The following is a 22424-nucleotide window of genomic DNA, read 5'->3' as shown; positions in this document are numbered from 1 at the left end:
ATGTTAACTGCTGGAAATTTCAGCAGTTGCGTTTGCCAACATAAATGCATTTTAACGTCACTAGTCTAGATGGCTTCAACAGAATTGATGGTCCGGTCACTTGGTGTGCAAGAACTGCATTTACTGTGGACTAAATGTGGTGGGCCCCAATTGTTACCTAGATTTTAGGCTTTTTTCTTTGACCATTTTCCTTTGGCAGAAATGGGTCGTGACTGAAACAATAGAAGTCTGTAAATGCAGGCCACAACCCCATGCATAGATAACTCACACTCTGTCTCTGAATTAGAAGCCACGTTAGCAGTAGCAAGCATCTAGGTGTGCTTTGAAGGTGGTGAGTATAGTTACTCGCAAAATGATCATCTTGATTTCTTCCTTTGTAGGTTTACTGATATATCCAAAAGGATAAGGTGTTTCTATCATGGCCTCAGCTTTTCACCACTTTGAGGCCAATTTCAGCTTTTTATACAGAGTGGGACCTAGCGTAGCAGTCTTCACATATTCTGGTCATTATAACATTTTGTTCCAATTATTTCATTGTGTATACTTCCACAGTACTGTTGAATCCTTTTGATTCTGAGTTGGTGTTTTTTACGAGACTACTCCACATGTCCCTGCTGAGGAAGGATAGTGAAAACTTGGGAGTGGTTGAAGGGCAAGCACTTGAATATAAAGTTTCCCCAGAACCCTCTCCTCTCCTACTCCTGACTTAGACTGGGCGTGTTAATAACATGCTATCCTGCAAAACCAAGAAGTTCATTAAAACACCATTGTGCTCCAAGGATGTATGGTCTGTAAAGGAGAGATTTTTATAATGAACAGCTTCACTAAAGAGTGCAGTCTAATGCTTGCGTAGGATGTTGCTTTACCTGTGTTCATGGTATAATTTTCAAGAGGCCTGTTGGAGGGGGAGAGACAGTACTTCACTGAATTGTTATTCTGTTTTGACCTATTGCAGTATACCTTTCTCAGAGGATGTGTCGGCAAATATAGGTAGGAAAACCCTAATGCATTGCCACATTTAGGTGGACTTTATTTTCAGGGGGATTTTGCCAAAAAGGCTGAGCTAATCCATCTGAGATGCAGGCACTCAGTAGTAAAGGATCTGACTCCCTTTTCAAAGGCTTTAGGAAATGTGGAGTTTCCTAGATTTGTTTTTAGATCCGCTGATGCATTGCCTCCTTTGTTCATAGAATTTTAGCCTGCTATTGAATGATTTGATAAATCAACCATTCAAAGCTTGGATTCTTCTTTGTTTCCTTATTCTAGAGACAAAGTCCATGGTAGCTTTTTTGGTGAGGAGAATTAAACTTTTTTAAAATGGAGGGCCCTTGTTTTCTGCTTAGTCTGCCCCCAAAGTCACTCTTAGATCTCAAGAATCATACACAATTGAATCTTAGAGTGTGTGACTGTGGATTTTCCTGGTGACTAGGGATGTTAAATTGTTCAATATGGTAACAGCATATCTGCTAAAATGTTTACGGGATATATGGGTACACATGCTGCAGTCTCTGCAGTATAAAGCTTAGCTTAGCAGCCAGGCTCCCAAGGAGGAGGCTTCACTGCTGCAGCGAAGCTGCCTCCTTGGAAGCTGGCTGAGTTCAGCTGATACACATTAACTTATTGGTTAAACAATTGATCGGTTAAACTCTAGCATCCCCACAGGTGCCATGATGATCGTATCTCAGAGGTTTATTTAGCAAGATGAGACTACCACATTTTTGGGATGAAAGCATACTCTTCTGTGACACTATTAGCCTTCTGCTTGCCAAGATCAGAGTATCTTTCATACAGGCTGCTAAGGCCAGTGGCTTGAGGGTTTTTTTCTGTATACTTCAGCGTGGTCATTCAAATTTGCATTTAAATGCATCTTCTGATGCAGCGTTTCGACTTACCATTCTGAAATTGCTCTGCACTTGCACATTTTGCAACTGATTAGAGTCTTGGAACTGATTAGGTGGTCTCTCTCTGAGAGCTCAGATAGAACTATCAAGGAGGGATACTATCTTTCTTAGAAATAGTCTTCCTCAGAGAACAATCCATGCAGTGTGTAGCTTGAGTTATAGAGTACATGAGAACAAGTTCCTACCAAGCTCATACTAGAACTCTTGGGCTTATATTGTATTTCAATATGCTGGTGTGTAAAATGCGCGGGAGTTCTGACCTGTTAGATACATGTCAGTCAGTCTGGATATTTCACCCGTATGGCATTTTGTGCCGAATTTTTTGCTCATGGTTTTTGTATTTATAGTTATTGCTGGGCTCAGACTGGAATGTAACAATATTGCTATCCTAGGAAAGTTGTCTTTTGAGCAATGACCTTTAAATGCAGGTTGGAATGGAGGTGTACATCCAGTGTCTGAACTATAAGAATGCTCCATAAACTTAATAGGTTTTAAAAAAAACCCTATTTAACTACATCGTTTTCAATTTGTGCAAAACACTTTAGATTTTAGATGCTTTCTTTCCTTTCCGTAGATCTGTAAATTAAAGTAGCTATTGTTTGCCATTCCAGCTCTCTATATAAGCCACAATTAAATTTTGGTATTTATCTACTAACTTTTCCAAATGCAGACATGCCAATCTAGCCTTTGTGTATTATCTCTGTTCTAGTGCTATCCCTTGACACACTTAACCTGTTGAGGCAATTCTTTGTTGCGCTCTTTAAATGGCTAAGTTCATAGCACTTAAGGCGGTTTTATCACTGTATATCAATATAGATTTATAACTAATACTAAAATTTTAGCACCTGTAATAATAGCTTAAAAGCTCAACTGAATGTCAAATCAAAACCAGCAGCAACCACTCAAACCATTTTATTAAGAATTCAGGCCTGTAAGAGTGTATGGTTGTCTCTCCCTGTCAATCATGGAAGGCTGCCATGTTCCCTTGGTATCTTATTTTGCTAGGGGCAGTATGGAAAAATGGGAAATCCTGGGTGTCCAGGATCTCTAAGTGGGGCTGTGCAGTAATCTGGCTGGGGAGAGGGGATCAAGTTTCAGGCAAGAGGGAGCCTCCATTAAATCTAGGGCTTTGGCTCTCCAACAGGGCAGAATAGTCAATCAGGGAGTCAAGCCCTAAGTCAGGGAAGGGTACCAAACAGTATTGTACACAAACCAATGTAAGAGCTCTGACCTCAGGAAGGGCAGAGTAGTGAATAGTTTAGGGGCCCACGCCCTTGGGCAGAGTGCATACCATGTACCGGTGACCCCTGCACTTACGACCTAATTGGTTCCTGGAGAATTGTTGTAAGTCAAGCCGTCATAAATCGAACCCTTATTACCCATAGGCGCAATGTTATAAATGGCGGTTCCATTCCTGGAAACCCATTTCATACCCTAAAAATACCAAAATTGACTATGGAAATAGAGGAAAACTAAACTAAGTAGTTCAAATAATGCACAAAAATAACAAAAAAGTGAAGACTGATGTGGAAGAGGCATGTGCAGTTCAAGCAGCAGCTGCAGACTGGCGAGTCTGACCTTGTGTGTTTCCTGTTTTGAGATCATCATAGAATCCTAGAACACTAATACTGGAAGGGACCTCGAGAGGTCAAGTCCAGTCCCTTGCCCTCATGGCAGGACCCAGTACTGTCTAGACCTTCCCCAATAGATGTCTGTCTAACCTGCTCTTAAATATCTCCAGTAATGGCGATTCCAGAACCTCCCTAGGCCACTTATTTCAGTGTTTAACCACCCTGACACTTACGAAGTTTTTCCTAATGTCCAACCTAAATCTCCCCTGCTGCAGTTTAAGCTCATTGCTTCTTATCCTAACCTCAGAGGCCAAGGAGAACAATTTTTCTCCCTCCTCCTTGTGACACCCTTTTAGATACCTGAAGACTGCTATCATGTCTCCTCTGTCTTCTCCTTTCCAAACTAAACAAGCCCAGTTCTTTGTCTTCCTTCATAGATCATGTTCTCTAGACCTTTAATCATTCTTGTTGCCTTTCTCTGGACCTTCTCCAGTTTCTCCACATCTTTCTTGAAATGTGGTGCCCAGAACTGGACACAATACTCCAACAGAGGCCTTATCAGTGCAGAGTAGAGCGGAAGAATGACTTCTCGTGTCTTGCTCACAACATACCTGTTAATGCATCCCAGAATCATGTTTGCTTTTTTTGCAACAGCGTCACACTGACTCATATTTAACTTGTGATCTACTATGACCCCTAGATCCCTTTCTGCAGTATTCTTTCCTAGACAGTCACTTTCCATTCTGTATGTGTGAGACTGATTGTTCCTTCCTAAGTGGAGTTGGAGTACTTTGTATTTGTCCTATTTACCTCAGACCATTTCTCCAATTTGTCCAGATCATTTTGAATTATGACCCTATCCTCCAAAGCAGTTGCAATCAGTCCCAGCTTGGTATCATCTGCAAAGTTAATAAGCGTTCTCTCTATGCCAATATCTAAATTGTTGATAAATATATTTAACAGAACCGGTCCCAAAACAGACCCCTGCGGAACCCCTCTTGTTCTGACTTTCCAGCAGGATTGTGCACTATTAATAACTACTCTCTGAGAACAGTTATCCAGCCAGTTATGCATCCAGCTTATAGTAGTCCCGTCTAAGTTGTATTTGCCTAGTTTATTGATAAGATCATGCGAGATAGCATAAATGCCTTACTAAAGTCTAGGTATACCACATCCACCGCTTCTCCCTTATCCACAAGACTTGTTATCTTATCAAAGAAAGCTATCAGATTGGTTTGACACGATTTGTTCTTTACAAATCCATGCTGACTGATACTTATGTTATCTTCCAGGTGCTTGCAGATGAATTCCTTAATTACTTGCTCCATTATCTTTCCTGGCACAGAAGTTAAACTGACTGATCTGGGTTGTTTCTATTTTCCTTTTTATAGATGGGCACTATATTTGCCCTTTTCCAGTCTTCTGGAATCTCTGCTGTGTTCTATGATTTTTCAGAGATGATAGCTAAAGGCTCAGGTACCTCCTTGGTCGTTGTCTTGCTTTTAATGATGCATGGAGTCTGCATTTTACACCGTCATAAATGCGAGCTGCGGATGTAAATTTGGGTGTTTTTAGGAGCCATCTCATGAAAAAAATGGTCAAACGTGGGGGGTCATAAGTCAGGCAGTCTTAAGTCGGGGGTCGCCTGTAGTCTGACATTTTGGCCTTCAGTCAGGGCAGAGCTCGGGGTAGTCTCGTGTCCTAGCTCTGATGAACTGTAGACTAATACAGGCCTCCTGGCCAATGTTTTCTTTAATATTTTTCCATTCATTTGTGGAATAATTTTTTTTATGTGCAGAGGCATTTTTGAATGTGCACTGGTAGAAACAACCACTTATCTGTGGGCACTCTGCTAATCAGCTAGGCAGCATTTGAATCTCTCCTCACAGGAAACTGTCCTGATCTCCTGCTCCCCTGTTCACTGGGCCCTAGCCCAGGGCCCGAATAGTGGCACCGTGCTTCACCATTGGGTCAATGAGGAATCCAGCCATGGCACTAACCTGTCTTCAGGCAGCACTGCAGCCAGGCTACTGTCGGCTGTCCCTCTGCAGCTGCTTCTCCTCTTGAGGGGTGTACCTACTTCCATGAGTCATCCGCTGTCTCCCTAGAATACATGGCCAATGATAGTCTCTGCAGCTCCTTGGTGTCTAGAGTGATGGAACACTTTGGAAGCTCAGACAAGTTCTTGGGGCAACAGAGGTCCTCCTCAGCATCCTGCTTCAGGTGTCTCTCCCCCCCCCCCCCCCCAGCCCCCTTTGCCAGATGCAGCCTGATTAAGCTTCAGAGCCCGCCTTCTGTAGTTTCTGATCTCCTCCTTCCGGTAGTGGCGATGGGTAGCCTGACTTCTCCCGGCAAGGTGTAATTGACCACCCCTCCTGTTGCTTTTGGAGGCCATGCCCCCTTGCTACAAAACCCTTAAACTGAAAACTAATGGAGATTTTGAGTAATATAACAATTTCACTGGAAATATTTCTATAAATCCCAACGTGGTATCTTCAAAGTCTTCTAAACAGGATTTCCAGATAACAGGGAGCTTTATCTCAAGGAAAATCCCAAGAACCATTGATAAGTTTTCATCTGAATCAAACTGTGCTAATCGTTTTAAAACTTTCTTCCTGTAAACACTACTTTAATTTAAAAATAAGCTTACAGTATGGACAAGCAGTTCTGGTATGACAAACATTTAATATGGAGCAGTTGCCTTTCAGTTAGCTTGGTGAAGAATTAGGATACAGAGGTGCAGATTCCCAGTTTAGATGTCAAAAGCATTTAATTTTGTGAGAAGGCTATGGCTTCAGTCAACTGTTATATCTTTATTACAGGGGGGCATATAGACCTGTAAAAATCTAAATGGATTCATGCTGACACTTCGATTGGAATGTCAGATACAGTACTTTAACTAATTCTTTCCTCTCTATTTTTGGGTCCGATTTTTCTTCTGCTCTGCTTCTTTTGTTTGGCTTTTAATCTTTTTAAATATCAGCGTTCCAAATGTTGGTTATGAAACCAGCAATGCTGTCATAAAATTATTATTGACACCTTGTCGCTTTTCAGACGTTTGAAAGGGCACTTTTGGCATGTAAGCTTACTTTTAAAATAAAGCTCTTGTGTAACCATTTGAATGACTAGACTTCAGTGTTGTCTGAATACCCCAATTTAAAATCTACCCCCACATACTCATACAATCGTGAATTCTTTTTTCTAAAGGTGATTTTTACTAGAGATGTTAAAATGGCTAACTGGTTACATAAGAATGGTTAACCATGTAACCTTAGGCCTTGCAGTCTGACCAGTGGGTCTTGTTGTTCAGCCCACAAGCCCCTTTGTGGCCAGAGCTGTTCCTGCTCAGCTCGTCTGGCTACCCAGCAGATCTTTCTGTCCAGGGCTGGTCAACTGGTTAACCGGTAAGCATACCAGTTAACCATTTAACATGTGTCTCCCCCTCGTACTCCAGTACTATCTTATTTCTGCACTTCTACCCACTCGACTAGCAACTGCCACCATGGCAACTCTTCCTCTGGCTGATCAGATGGGATGTAGAAAGCAACCAGTGTTGCTCTGAAAATCAGCGGGTTGAGCTTGCTTCTAAAAAGAGGCTGAAGGAGACATTTTATTTGTGGCTAACTCTGTGGCTAAATCTCATAAATAGAGCACTGTGTGCCTGGCCCCAGCATTTTGTTTGTGATTAACTATTGCTAGATCACAAGGTATTTACATACTGGTAAAAACTATTAGGAGAAATCCTCTCTTGTCTGCGACTAGCCGTCTATGAACTAGCAGGATCCACAGATACTTTGAGTATCTCTCTGCTGCCCTGCAGTTTAGACTATGGCAGGGGTTCTCAAACTTGGTGTCTGGATATTTTGGGAGTTCACGAGGATATTACATGGGGGGCATTCTGAGCTGTCAGCCTCCACCTCAAATCCTACTTTGCCTCCAGCATTTATAATGTCTTAGAACTTGCGGACACTTTTTATATATTTAAAGGGGGGCACAGTGAGAGGCTTGTTATGTGAAAGTGGTCACCAGTACAAAACGCCACTCAACTATGTGGTTGTGAATTGCAGTGTGCACTGAAGTTAATGCCGCAGATGCAAATGAAAAGGTTCCTATTTTTATTAATGTAATCATCTTGAAACAGAACTGAGGCAAATGAGGAACTGCCATGTGGATGCTGTGGGCACAAAGAGTTACAGTGCAGCAGTTTGTTGTGCACTGCTATTCACACCCTCCATAGCCCAAACTGAGGGGAAGTTTGTAAGCAAGTCCATTGCCTGGGAGAATGGACGGTATCAACTTTTTTTTTTCTGTCTTTAGGATGCGTCAGGATGAAACGCCACAGGCATCTAAGCACCAGTGAGAGTTCAGACAATGAGAGTAAGTAGTATGCATTAATCTTCCCTTGGTCCTGTCACCCCTTCATGGTTTCCTCCTGTGGTTTGAGGCCAAACTGTTATACCTCTTATTAAAAAAAAAAAAAAAAGAAAGTTTCATTTCCTTTCCTCTCTTGCTTTTTCTAGATTTCAAGTATTTTCGAATTCTGTTAGAGATGATATTACAATGCCTGATAATTTCAGGAAGAGAATTTGATTCCTGAGCAGAATTAAAACATAAATGTGTACATCTTTCCTTTTCAGAGAAAATTCCATAACACAGGGAAATTGGATGTAGTCAAATATTTTTTGTGTGTACTGTGTATTAGGAGGCCTAATTCTGTAAGCTGATCTATGTGCATAGTCAGAGCCTCAGTGGAAAAAAATTGTAAGGGTAAAGAACTGTTTGTGGGAGGAATGCATGTAGTTAGTTATCTTAAAATGCTTCACTTTAAGATATTTTTGCACTTGAGTTACTAGAGATAAGTGGGGCATATTTTTCTTAGCTTTTATATAAATGGCACTTGGGCTCCACACGGATGCAAGATTCTACCCATGAGGATTAGCTTGCAGGATTGAGCTCTAAATGGAGAAGATATCTACCAAATGCCTTAAACTTTGTCTTAACTTCCTTGGCGCACACTTCATTCATTTATATTTTTGTGTCTTTTCCTTCAAGACACCAAGATGTGAATCCAGAAGCCCTAGATCAAATTGTGTAAACCCTTCAGGACAGTGACTGATCTACTTTTTGTTAAGCATTACAGAAGTCTCTGACATTAGAAGTAGCTTATGTTGCATTTATGGTTCATGGAAACATGATATGTCATATATTAATCCAGAATCTTCTTAAAAACGTACACAAAAATTACCGTTACTGCATCTCTGTACTTCAGTTTAACACCATCTTGATTCTCTAAACTCTCTGGGACCTCCTATACTCTTGATCTCTCCAGTATTGACTGCATTGGGTAGAAAGGGAAAGGATCTGCATAATTGTCCTCTTTGCTCACACCTGGTGTGTATCAGGCAGAGCACAGAATACTCCAGTGATTACTTTTTCACTTATTCCTTCTGAAACTAGACTTATTGTAAGTCTGACGTCAGCCTAGTCTCAGACTTCATGAGTTTATATAGCTGGCCCAGAAAGATGATTCAAGTCTGTAGTGCCTTGCAATATGTTGAGGAAACGTGTGAAATTCAGTGGGTTACAACTAAACTATTTTTTTTTTTCTTCAATAGGTCCTTCCACTTCCTTTTCCTCCTGTTCCAAATACAGGAGCAAATCGAAAACTCCAGGAAATGAACAAAAGAAACCTGCTGAGGTGAGAACATGTGGTTAAATTTAGTTTGTGGTAATCTGATTATTTTGTAATGTGTGCATTTTTTGTCTCTGAGCTTTAGACTATGAGCTTGAGGAAGAGAGGTGATCCTGTAAACTGTAAAATCTCTCAAGTGAAATTGTATGCACTCAATCCACAAATGAGATGTTTGAATGGCATTGTTGGGGCCCAAAAGGATTGGTGGTGCTGTAGAGAAAGAGGTGACCTGCCTCAGTCGTCTTGGAAGTTTGATACTATTTTGAAATGAAATAGAAACATTTCTGGTTCAAGGGTGTGGTGCTAGAGAAGTTGTGTGTGTTTATTTGTCTTGTTATAAGGCTGGCTGCCATGGGGCAGGAATGCCTTCTACAGAATGAAACACTTCCACATTCTTAACCTCTCACCTTACTTTCCCAGTGTCAGGGCATGCCCCTCCCCACTTCACACACATGTACCCAACCTTTGCAAGTCAGAAAACCCATTTCTAGACACAGGCCTCTTTCCTCTCCTATCTGGCACAGAACTCTGTTCCCTTTCACAAAACTCCACTTTGTACCAAATGGTGGCGTCTGGGAAAGCATGAGCATACACAATAGGGAGCCCTAATTCTGCCTCTGAAGAGAATTGACCCCATAGCACAGACCACGGAATACAGACTCCTTTCTCCCTCTGTCACCAAAGGGTGACCAAATAGTAAGTGTGTGGAAAAATTGGGATAGAGGAGGGAGTAATAGGTTGTCTATATAAGACACAGCCTCTAATATCCAAGGGGTCCTGATTAATATCAAGACATCTGATCAGCCTTCTTTCACCTGAGGCGTATATGCTGGAGAACCACACTCCAGAGCCTGCCATAGTTGAGAGTAGCTTCATGCACATTAGCCTGCAAGTGATAGTGCAGTATGTCAGTCATCCTACAAGTATTTACCATGACAGCTTGGCCATTGTATGTGGGGCTTAGTCACTAATGGCCAAGTTTCCCCCTATTTTGGAAGCATTACTAAATCTTGACACTTTTTTCTTTGAGGCGTTTACTTCAGACTCTTTGACATGAGAGAACCGTATCTCTGTTGCCAGTCTTGTGCCACCTCTGACTCCCAAGCATTCTCCAAAAAAGCCTCCCTGAAAAAATCACAAATGACCATATGCACCTGTGATTACTGTTAGCTGAGGGAAGTGTGAACTGACACTATGGGGAAAGTGTTTTGTCTCTTTAAACCAGAGATTCATGGCTCAAGGTAGCAGTGTACGCTTTTTAGTCACCTGGATATTGTTGAGATAGGAGTCCTATAAATGTCTAGAGCCAGGAAAATGTATGCAGGGGAGCACACACAATGAAATGCTGACTGTTTTTTGAATGTCTGTTTGCCTGTCCTGAGAATTCAAGATCAGGTGCAGGTCCCTTTATTAAGTTCGGCTTATTGTACTTGGTTTGTTGGGAAAGAGCAGTGTCTGAAATGTGTGCTATGTTTTCCTAAAATTAAATAAGACAAATCCCAAGACTGATCCCAGAGGAACTTTACTCCAGCCTCACAGTTCAGGATGACCCTTTGTAGTTTCCCCTTTAGCCAGTTCTTTATCCATCTTTCATTTCTTTTCTTAATCCCCTTTTCCAATTTAGTAACTTCCCATGTGGAATGGTATCAAATTCCTTTCTGAAATCCAGGTACATTAGGTCTACTGCATTCCCTTTATCTAAAAAAATCAGTTATTTTCTCAAAGGCGATCATCAGGCTAGTCTGGTGTGGTCTGCCTCTTATAAAAGCATGTTCTATTTTATCTCAATTGCTAGGGCTTGACATATACGCTTATCTACTCGCCTTATCATGCGCAGTGCGGGTCTCGCGCATGCGCGGTGCGGGGCTGGCAAATGGCTTTCGCTGCGATTGTCGAGCCCTGTCAATTACCATTAACTACTTCATCCTTCACTATTTTGTCTTTCAAAATTTTGTTCCAAGACCTTGCATACAAGTCAGATAAAACTAACAGGCCTGTAATTTCCCAGGTCACTTTTTTCCCCTCTTTGAAAATAGGGACAGTATTGGCAATTCTCCAGGCATAGCATATGTCCCCAGCTTATAGATTCATTAGAAATCCTTGCTATAGGCCTTTGCCATTTCATGTGGCAGTTACTTTAATATTCTTGAATGGAGATTATTTGTTCTCCCTCTCCCCTCCTCTCCCCTCAGTTTAGTCCTATTAAGATGTAAATTTGAGTTTCACCTCATGTGGTAACTTCTACTACTATCACCTGTTCCATGAGCCATGCTGCCACTATAAACATCTCATTTTCTTTAAGTTCATCTAGGCATGTCTCAGTTTTTAATAATGACCTCACTTCAAGAGATGGCCTTGAGAGCGCTCCTGTGCATGCGCAGTTCCTGCCTTGTGCCAATCATACTTCAGTTGCATGCATGCGCAGCCTGTCTCCTCAGTTCCTTCTCTACTGTCCCCGGCCTGAGATGGAACTCAGCAGTCCCACACCAAGGTTTTCATCCTCTAGCAGTTAGCTATTAGTATAGTAAGCAAAGCATTTTGGTCAGATATGTTTTTATTTGTTTATTTCTACCCAGCCTTCCTGTATCAATCTCCTTCCCCCGCACACCTGATGACCATGTCAAAGGTCCAGGTCCTGATGGCAGGGACCGTACTCCAATCATAGTACTTTTTGTCTTTCATCTTCACTGGATGAAGCACTAACTGGTGCTGTAGTAGTGCCAGTAATCGAGAATATTAAGGTACTCCAGCAACTCCTATGTAGGTTTGTGCAGGGTTTGGGTATTAAAGCAGAGGAGGTAATGAAAGAGACAGACCCAATGGTGGACATCTTGTCACCTTGGGCCCTCCCCTGTTGCATTGCTAGTGTGCTATATTGGGTGCCATGGAGGCACAACTTGAGGATGTCCAGGCCAAATCTACATGTGCTGCTGTGGGAAAATCTTCTGTCCACTGTGCACACGCACACACCTAATTGAAATGCACATAAACAACACATCTCGGAGAGCAACAGTTACAAGAAGGTATGTAACTGTTTTTTATTCTGCAAAAATAGAGGGAACATTGGCAGTGATACAATTTAATGCTCCAGAACTACATTCAGATGGCTGAAATAATGACACCATTTATTTTTCCTTCCTACAATATCATCCCAGTCATTAAAAGACATCCAACTTACTCAGGGATCTAACAGACACAGTTCCACCTCTCCATTTACGTGTGCTTTTATTATATGACCTAGATAGGCTCTAGGAATCTTTACACTCAATAAAGCAGGGGTCCTGTGAGGGACAAATGTGTGATCAAAGACTTTTCCTAATGCATCTGCACAAGGATACTGAATTAAGGGGGCACAAGCAACCTTAATTCTGTTTTCTTAATTTTTGAATGCTCAACTTCATAGGTTTTGGGCGGGGGGAGGGAGGAATGTTTGTTAGTAATTTCCTCATTTGAGAGAACCTGAAAAACAAATTCCCTTGCGTGGAGCCTCCTGACCTGCAACTTTTGGGTCATCAGCAGAGGTCAGATCTTTAGATCCACAGCACAGACTTGAACTAAAGGTGTAATTGGCAGCAATAGCACACTGTTCTGTGTGGGCCCATGATTAGGAGGAGATGAGGTGTACTTTTGCCAGTGGGTTTTGTAGCTGTTTGCTGACAGCAGGAGGAATACAGACATCTGAGAAACTGCAGATTCTGTAGAGGAATGTGCTGTTAGTAGGAATTGAGGAATTGAGCCCCTCTTCCTTCCCATATCCCCCTCGCCATTGTTGTTTCTTACCTTTTCTGCATTCTAGTGTGACGACAGTTTCCTCTTCCTCCTCGATGCCAGTCTTTCCTGTGTGCTGAATAATCCTGGAAGCTGCTATCTCAATACTGATACTTGCCATCATAGTGAATACCCCACTATTGGGAAGAGCAGGTGCATGGAAAATCTTACTCCTCCTGTAGCCCTAGGATTGAGCATACTCATTTGCTTTGTGGGTTGGTGCATGTGTAATCCGTGCATCGCAAGTGCTGCGAGAGAAAAGTTCATGCTTAGTATAGTTGAAGTTTTTGGAGAATGTAGTTAAGAAGTCTCTACTGAGCATGTGCTACTCATAGGGGACTGGTGTCTCCCACCCACCCCTCTGTGAACAATATTTTAAAGTTCTATAAATTTTATTTGTCAAAATAACACTGCATAATCATCACACCAGTTTTAATTATTTTGGTAATTTATTTCAAAATTACTTTCAGAAAGTATGTGTGTAACAATACAGGTACACACAATATTTCCCCCAGAAACCGAGGGTTAAAGAAATGCTTATGACAACCTAGCTCCTGATTTTTCTTCCCCATCCACACACCTGATCCCAGCCTGACATCCACAATCATCTCCTGCCCTTCAGTCCAGTCACGCCCCCCTCCCTCCCGCCAATACATACTAACCATCTTCTTCCGCCACCTCCCCCAGCCTAGCTGCAAGGTCCTCCCTGCCCAGATACCTGCATCCCCTCATTCCTAGAGCCCAACCACGTGGCTCCTCTTATCCCAGACACCCAGAGCTGACAGTGGGATGGAGAGCAGAGGCAAGGAAGGAGACAGTTGCCCTGGGGCCTGGTAATTTAAAAGGGCCCACAGCTCCGGGATGCTACTGTGATGGCCAGAGTCCTGGGCCCACTAAAACACTGCTGGAGTCCCATGCAGTGTGGTCCAGGCACTGGTGAGGGCTGGATGGAGAAAGTATAGCAGAATCCAGGGGTGCTGAGATCTTGTTGCCCCTGTCCCTTCTGGTGTGTCTGGAGCCAAGCACTTCTCTCTTACACACACTCTCTCCCTCCTCCTCCCCTCCCCCCCATATTGACCAGGGCCTGGCAAAGTGTGTTGCCAGGCCTGCAGATACTTGGCCTTGCCTTATGCCCCCAAGCCTAGAGTCCAAAGGGAGAAATAGCCTGATGCTTGGTCCCAGGTTTGCACAGAGTTTCCTATGCATGTCCTACCCTCTCCTTCCCTCGGGGGAACTGCAGCTCCTGTGATCCCTCTTGTTTTCTCTACCCCCTCTCCCCTCCCAGCAGTGTTGTCTGTGTCTTCTAGTCAGGTCCAGTGATCCCTATTGGTGGCCAGCAGCACTGAAGCCTATTTCTGTGGTGGAAAGGAAATTCTGTGCATACAAGATGAATTTCTGCAAAACTGTGCATTGAGCAGTGGCACAGAATTCCCCCAGGAGTAATGTGCAAAGTGATTTTCATATCATTATAACTTGGACGTATATGGGCACAATTTCACTAGGATGGAAAAAGGCACAACCCTGCCACCAGAGCAGTTCCCTTTTAATGAATTTCAAATCTCTACTCCAAAATATGAAACTGCTAGAGTTTCAAATAGTTGTACTAAAGTTTACACAAGCAACTATGTTTTCCCTAACCCCATTCTGAGAAACTACTGAAATGTTTTTAAAAAAATATTCACCTCAGGCGCAGGCATCTGACATGGATTTCAGTCCAGATTTTTTTTAGAAGCCATGAAAACAGAGGGTCTATAAGGAGAAATGTCCAGTGACCTTTAACTATGGGAGGCATTATCCACTATTGATGATATACTGGAAGCATTGGCGAAGGCAGAGTCCTGCCCCCTACTGTGGGGTGTGCCCCCTAAGTAGAGTTGGAGCATTGAGGGGGATGCAGTTGGAGGGGCGCAGGAAGGGAGTGCCACCCAGCTTTGCTGCTGGCCTCAACCCTCTACATTGACTCCACTGCCCCAGTTTGCTTCCTTCCCTTCTGGAGCAGTGACCCTGCTTGGGCCCCAGCTCAATCCAGAAGTGTGGGGACTGATGGGCTACGGTTTCATTGAGGTTTCCCTGTAAAGCAGGACTGAAATCCTTCTCCTTCATACCTTGAGTCCCTACAAACTTGTATTCTTTCTTCTAGTAATATCACTTCTCGCACAAATTGTTCTGGGTATGAGCATGGATGTTTTGTCCAGTAACACTGATCTGTTTCAAATTACTGTAATTTTAAACTTATGTGGTACAATAGCAAATTGCGGACACGCGTGTTATAAATATAAATTAGGATCATCTCAGCTTTCAGGAGATTCGGAAGAGGCGGACAGCTGTGTTTATTACCTTCAGTAGTTTGGCAAGATAAGCATTTGTCTATTGAAGAATAAAAGGCATAGATTTGCCTTGGCATTAAGCATCCTTTCAGGATGTTATGCTTACACTGTAATCTTTGTTTCACAGAATATCAAATGAGCGACTGAACTGGAGGCCGCAGAAGCACTTGCAGAGCTGCTTTGTGGCTGTGCCCTCATGTGAATGAGATTGATACTGGAGAACTTGTTCCTATAAGGCCACCTAGGCTGACTAGCAAAATACTACTTCCGCAAGGGATCACAGAAAGTGGTTGTGGAGCAGCTTTGTGGAAAAGACAGGGTAATGAAAAGGCAAGGTTAGCAGAAAGGATGGGAGGAATTCTATAATTATCATCTATATGGAAAATAGAGTACAAAGTATGTACAGTGATTTGAACATGTCAAGTGTTATAAAAGAGTTTATTGGAGCATAAAAACATCCTTGTTTTTCCTTTCTCTTCTAGCTGACACTTTCTAATATTGATTTTTTTTTTTAATGTGGTTGTTCCAAGGAACGATTTTACTTGACAAATACAACAGCATAGAAGCTTCTTCTGTTTCCAGTTGAGTTGACTGGCCTTTGCATATCTCTGGTTAGAATATTGTGTATCTTTTCCTTATTAAAATAAATAAGAATATTGCTGGATTTTGAGCCTGCACTTTCTTTCAGCTAGGGATGTGCTTTATGAAAGATAATCCATTAATGAGACAAGACCACAGGAAGCTCTTTATTAAATATTTTGTTGTTGTTACTCTTGTTTAGTAGGAAGGTAGTGCTCTTGTTTACCAAGTAAAACAGCATTCAGTGTGTGTTTGTCTTAATTTCTTGCTTAACATGGGGTCTAGTTGTTCTGAAATGTTGTCTTCCTCTTCTCACCTGTGCCTTCATCTCTTCAGCTTCGGAAAGATTAGATCCAGGAGCCAGACCTGTTCAATGGAAAATACATTTTTTTTATCTAAAATGTTTTCCCTCTTACTTTCCTTTCCATCCTTGTCCTTTTTTCCCCTTGAGTGTGCATTTCCATTTTAAGTTATTTAAAGGAGAATAATAGTGAAATGAGGTGCATTTTTTGAGTGTTTGCTCATGTCCATTTCAACATTGGTGTGTTTTTGCCTCCAAGTATTCTTGCTGGAAAACTTTCCCCCTTAGTGGTATCTGTCTGGTCAGCTCTTGTGCCCCTGGAGTCAGAGACCATACAAAACTTGAATTTCCTCATGAACTGGCTGACCTTCTGCATGTCCAGAATTAGTCTCAGACTCTCATCAGCCTTTGGGATTAGGAACAGGAGTTGCTCTCATGTAATCTCCTCTACAGCTCTCAACAGCAGAAGCAGCTGCACCTCTTGAATAAGAAGTTGCTCTAGTTCATGAGGAAATTCACTTTTTATATGGTCTCTTTGACTTTCATAGTGCTCTCTGTGGACCCAGGGGACTGGTATGCTGTCTTTTTTTTTTTTTTTTATTTGAAGGACACTTATTTTCATGTTGCAGCTTTTCAGGGACACAAAAGGTTGCTTAGATTAATCCTCAACCATGGAATCCTAGCATGAGAGGATTTTGAGAGGTCATCTTGTCTGCATTCATGGCAGGACTCAGTATTATCTAGAGCATCCCTGGCAGGTGTTAGCTGACAAGAAGTAGCTGAGGGGTCTGTTTATACGGGTGTCATAGGGCTTGCGCTGACCACACATCTATACTGGTTTGGATATAAGCAGCCCATCTCCAAGAACAGTCACAGAAGGTTAATATACATTGCACTTCTCTAATCCAGTACCCTTGGGATCTGACCAGTGCTGAACCAGAGAATTTGCTGAACCAGGAGAGGTCAGTATTGTCTAACAGGATTACGAACACTTCCACTACTTACTGGTCTCTTAGAAGACATTTAGAGGTAAATTAGAGCTAAGTAATGGCACAGAACACTGAGATCCAGGACTGGTAGCTGTAAACAAATGTTATGGGACCATGGGGAATTTGGCCACACCCATGCTAAGTGGACAACGGATTGACTAAAATCATGCCAGACCACGGATGTTACTGGACCAGAGAGGTTCAACCTGTAACTGTTTTAGAGGGAGAGAACAAACGGACGAGGAAAGGACTACATATTAAGGGCTTGTCTACATCATGGGGTAATGTGCACTACTGGGCTGTGACTTCCAAAGCATGCTACTGTACCTGTGGCATACTAACTGATCCATGTAGACGCTGCTTGTGCTCATTTAAAAGTTCTGTAACATATTTTAGCTTAGTTCTGTTTCTAATTGTGAACAGTAGTATGTTAAAAGTGCAAAGGGAAATTTAGTGCTTACCACTAGGGTTTAAAAAGACCAGTTAGTGCATGACAAACATCAGTGTGCTTTAGAAATCACACCATGGTAGTGCCATTGCTGCTCTGTATAAACAAGGTCTGATAGCTGTGTTTGTGGGATATGGATATTGAGTAGCCAATTATAATTCAACATGTGCTTAACCTAAGAAAATGTATAATGAATATACCTAACTTTCTGTCTTACTGATAAGTTTCAGCTTCAGGATTCCGGATTATCATGTATTTAAAGTCTCTGCTTTCTATCAGGACTATGTTGAAATCATTTATGGCTCACATGCAGCTATTGTACTATCGTCAGCTTAGCTTGAATCTTAATTGTGCATAGAGGTTACATAGGTATGTGACTTTTGAGGTCTGTTTTTGCTATGGATTTTATATTTTAGGATCTAAAAAAAGTGAGAATACAGCACAACTCCTTAAAACACTACTGTTCCAAAGATCTGACAGATGGGGAATTTTTAGTCTGTTTAAAATATATACAAGGAAAGCTAGATTTCTGACACTGTCCCTTTTGAAAGAGGTCCATTCTTTGCCAAATCTATTTGTCGCAGTGACAGTACTGAGAATAAATGCTGCAAATAAATTAATTGAATTCATAAGTACTACTACTAGCATCAATCTTGTAGTGGCAAAGAATTATAACGTAACTAATATTTGATACATGTTTTTGTTCTGAATGGGAACTTTTAACTGTTATAAGAGGCTGCTTTGGTCAAAGGTGAAAAGGGCTTGTGGTTGATGAAAAGAACTATAGATGGTCTTGTAGTAATATGGAAAAAAAAAAGCTAACTTAGTGTTTCCGTAACTGAAATAAACCTATCTGTATTAAGGACATTTTGGTCAGTGTTGAGTTCTTCCTTATTTTTTAGAATAGGGGTAGTCAGGTTCTTTTATTATTGGTCGAGGTGAAGACTCCATGGAAAATTAAAACAAACAAGAATGATAATAAATAAATAAAAAGATTATCAGGGTTTATTGAAAGATGTCTAGTCCAGATTTGGCCTCAGGCCTACCTATTGACTACCGCCTGGTTTAAAACATTCATATGCCTAACAATTAAATCTGATTGATTAGCCACTAGTGATGTATTGAAAATCTGTTGGTGCCCAAAGCAGAGTATTTAATATTGTTGAGCACAGACCAAGCAGTTGGTACTGTGCAACAAAGAAAAACTGTCCAGAGCCCAAATGATTTTTATTCTAAAATTACAGATGACAATTCAAATTCATAAAATAATTGAGGAGATGAAATCATCTTAAAACAGTGCTATGAGAATACTGACTTCTCAAATAGCACTTCTACTTCTAGTGCTAAGAATCACTTTGATATGAAATCTTCTGTGTTTTAGTGTCAGCCAATAATTGCAAGGAAGTAGTGTGTAAAATACTGCCTCAGCTAATATTAGTATATTTCAAATAATTAAGCCAGTAATGGCTATTTTTAATATATTGTGCTTTTTTCTCAGTCCTCTTCCACAGTAAAAGATGGAGTCACATGGGTTTGAACTGGTATAAAACACTTTCAGTTGGATTTATCATATTACAGGCAGTCCCCGGGTTACGTGGATCTGACTTACATCGAATCCCTACTTACAAACGGGGTGAGGCAACCCCACACTAGCTGCTTCCCCCCCAGTAGACCAGGGAGACGCAAAGCTAGCGCCCCCCCCCCACGCCCCCAGCAGACCAGGGAGACATAGAGCGGCTTTTCTCAGCAGACACCTCAGCTTGAGAATAAAGGACTGAGGGAAGTGAGGTGTGGGAGAATAAAACTGAGCTCTGGAGAAATGTTTGGCTAGAGTTTCCCCTACAATATGTACCAGTTCCAACTTACATACAAATTCAACTTAAGAACAAACCTACAGTCCCTATCTTGTACGTAACCCGGGGACTGCCTGTACATGGTTTAGAAAAATTGAATGTTTCAACAGATTTCAGTTTCCCTATGGTGTTCTCATTCCAGTAAAGGAAATTTCAGAACGAGTATATTCTTATTGATCAGAAAGATACCGACAGTGATGCAGCTAGGGCAGGCTTTATTAACATGGCTTGGGCTGATTTAATTAGTTGTCAATTTTTGGAGGAGTAATTTATTTTAAATGTACTAATAGCTACTAAGAGGTTTGGTTACTTGAGAAGTCTTATAACAAAAGACTTGCAAATGGCATGCTCTAATACAATGGCATTTGGTGGTAGAACCTCTGGGGTTTATCGTACCTGTACTTTGTCTATTGTTAAGCTTTTATTCAGAATGCTCTCTTTACATGTATAAAACAAGCTGATATGGTATATGAGCCTCTGCCCCAGATTTTCCAACAGCCTATCTTTAAAATGAACACAATGTCCGTTTTATTAAGTAATTAACAAACACGTGCTTATATAACAATGAAACTTTCTCTGCCTGATTGAGTTAAAATGAAATGTTAATAGACCCGATTTAAGCATTTATATATCAGAAATTGGTTGTTACTCTTCTCCAGTAGTCGCATGGTAGGGAACGCTCAGATTCTTTTTACAATGAGTTTGCATAAAAGCATGGTTCCACACATCTTTCATAATCTCTCACGCTGAGTGTGCAGGCTCATCAAAATTTTGAAGAGGCTTCTAAGCCAATTGTTCGGATTAAGATGGCTAGTGCCATTCGATTGAAGAGAGAAGAATTCCTCCAACCCTACCAGAGTTTTTTTTTCCCTTCTGTTGATTTTTGCCAGTTAGATCACTTGGCTTGTAGGGTTGTCTGGTTTTGTTGCACATCATCAGTCGTGACTTCCACTTGAAGCCAGTTTCTTTGAAACAAGCCATGCTAACTTCTTTTGCTCATTGTATAAATGTGTTTATAGCAGAGGTGAGGAACCTTTTTTGGATCAGGGCACCATTTACCCACAGAAAAATCAGTCAGGATCCATACACAAGTAAGAAAAAACCCAACCCTGTATTGATTGGGGCCCCCAACTGAGGGGGAATATGCGGAGTATCTTTCTCCTCTTACACTAGGGCCTAGGAGAGCCCAGCCTAGTAGACTTTTGTGTGCTCCAGCCCTGTGGTGGGGGCCCTGGAGTGTCAGCATGGGATCCCCAAAGCTGGGGGGAGGCCTTGAGCCTCGGGCCAGATCCAGGCAAGCCAGAGGCTGGATCTGGACCCCAGGCCTTAAGTTCCCCACTCCTGGTTTACAGTCTACCAGTGCAATTGTTAACTTGTCTAATGCGGATTGTAACTATGCTTTTCACTTAAGCCAGTGGTTCTCAAACTTTTTGACCCAGGGCCCACTCCACTCAATGCAAACATTTTCATGGACCACCAATTAATTACACTTGAACCATTTTGCTAGTATTGCAGCAAGGGAGAACTGTTTAATTTAACCAGGAAGAGGGTCAATATTAATCAATTATTAAACAGATTAAGTGTTTTAACTGTCTCACGCTAGTTTACCAAACTTCATTTTAAATAAAGTAAAATATTAATTCATGTCCCACACAAAAGATTTTAACATTGTCTTTGTTTATGGTAGGGATGGGGGTTACTGAGCCACCAAAAAAAAAATCTGTTGGGGACCACACAACTGTCAAGCGCAAAAACAAAAACCAGAAAACCCCTCCAGCTGAGACACATCACTCCCTGGTGTTCCAGCCTCAGAGGGGGCGGGAGAGACAGGGAGGACTGAGATTCAGGGCTAGATTCACTCTTCTGGGGTTAGTGGATTTTGAGGACCCCCCCTCCCCAGGCTCTTGGGTGGGGCCAAAAATGAGTTCAGTGTGTGGGACGGGACTGTCAGTGAGTGGGATAGGGATGGGGGTACAGGATCTGGGTGGGAGGTGGAGTGTAGGAGGAGGTAGGGTGTAGGAGTAGGCTGGGAATAGGACAGAAGGAAGAAAGGGTGCCGTGTATAGTCAGGAGGGAAGGTGGAAGAGCAAAGAGGGGTGTAGAGTCAGGTCGGGGAGAGGGTGCAGCAGGAGGCTGGGGGTGGGTAGGATGTCTGGCTGGGGGGAGGGTGCAGGAATGGGCTGGGGGTATCGGGTTTTGGCAGGCGGGTGAGGGTGCAGGGTCTGGCTATGACAGGAAGTGGGGAGGGCACTTAACTGCCTTTGCATCCCTCTCTGCACCCAGGCTCCATGTCATAGGTATGGCCTCCCACTGCTCCCATTGGCTGGATTCTGGTCAATGGGAGCAGGGGGAAAGCCTCCAGACAGCGCATCTGTGCACTGATGTTCCCCCAGCTGGAGAGGGGGAGTGACAACACAAGGAGCTGCATCTGACTCTGCTTCTTCCCTGTGAGCTGGATCTGGCAGGAGGGCTCAGGGCTTTCTCTCTACCCTCAGTGGGAAACTGGTGCTGACATACTGGCACTGACACTTCAGCCTTACAGGGGAGGAGGTCATGTGAGGCTGGAGCATTAGTGTAGGCTCCCCACTGTGGCGGGGAGGGGAGAAAGAAGGGGAGACTGAGTGCAGTCACTACCCACCTGCAAAGCATAGTGGTCTGTGGACCACAGCTTTGAGAACCGCTGATTTAAACTAAATTGTATGTACCGACTTTGTGGAAGAAACAAACTATTGGAGGCCGTCTGTAGAGGTTATTCCATTCAAATTACATTATTTGGTTTTAAGAAACTTAATTCCTTTTAAACCATATCAGTGCTTAGAGTTAGTGTGATTGCTCAGTGTGTGTGATCTTTTAGAAAGTCTGTGTATTGCATTATATGGCTTGTATTAAATAACACTGATATGGGATGGCTGCCATAAGAAACACAGAATCCAGGAGATGAGTTGTGTTGAGCTCTGTGAAGTTTGTCTTTAATCTTTAAAATGTTGGCTCATGT

At 42.2% G+C, this 22424-nt stretch overlaps 1 protein-coding gene across 2 annotated transcripts in view; it reads left to right on the top strand.

Annotated features, from left to right (window-relative positions):
• Window positions 1-22424, top strand: part of JADE3 (jade family PHD finger 3) — an 82817-nt gene that overhangs the window by 35330 nt on the left and 25063 nt on the right. For both annotated transcript variants that reach the window (XM_075916151.1, XM_075916158.1), the window contains 2 exons: window positions 7790-7849; window positions 9088-9170. In XM_075916151.1, coding sequence (XP_075772266.1) covers window positions 7801-7849; window positions 9088-9170 — 132 coding nt within the window. In that variant the 5' untranslated portion in view covers window positions 7790-7800. The remainder of the gene's footprint in view (window positions 1-7789; window positions 7850-9087; window positions 9171-22424) is intronic.

This window comes from Pelodiscus sinensis, chromosome 1, assembly GCF_049634645.1.
Source record: "Pelodiscus sinensis isolate JC-2024 chromosome 1, ASM4963464v1, whole genome shotgun sequence".
Taxonomy (NCBI): Eukaryota; Metazoa; Chordata; order Testudines; family Trionychidae; genus Pelodiscus; species Pelodiscus sinensis.
The sequence above is the reverse complement of the archived record's forward strand: the minus strand, read 5'-3'. Positions and strand labels throughout refer to the sequence as shown.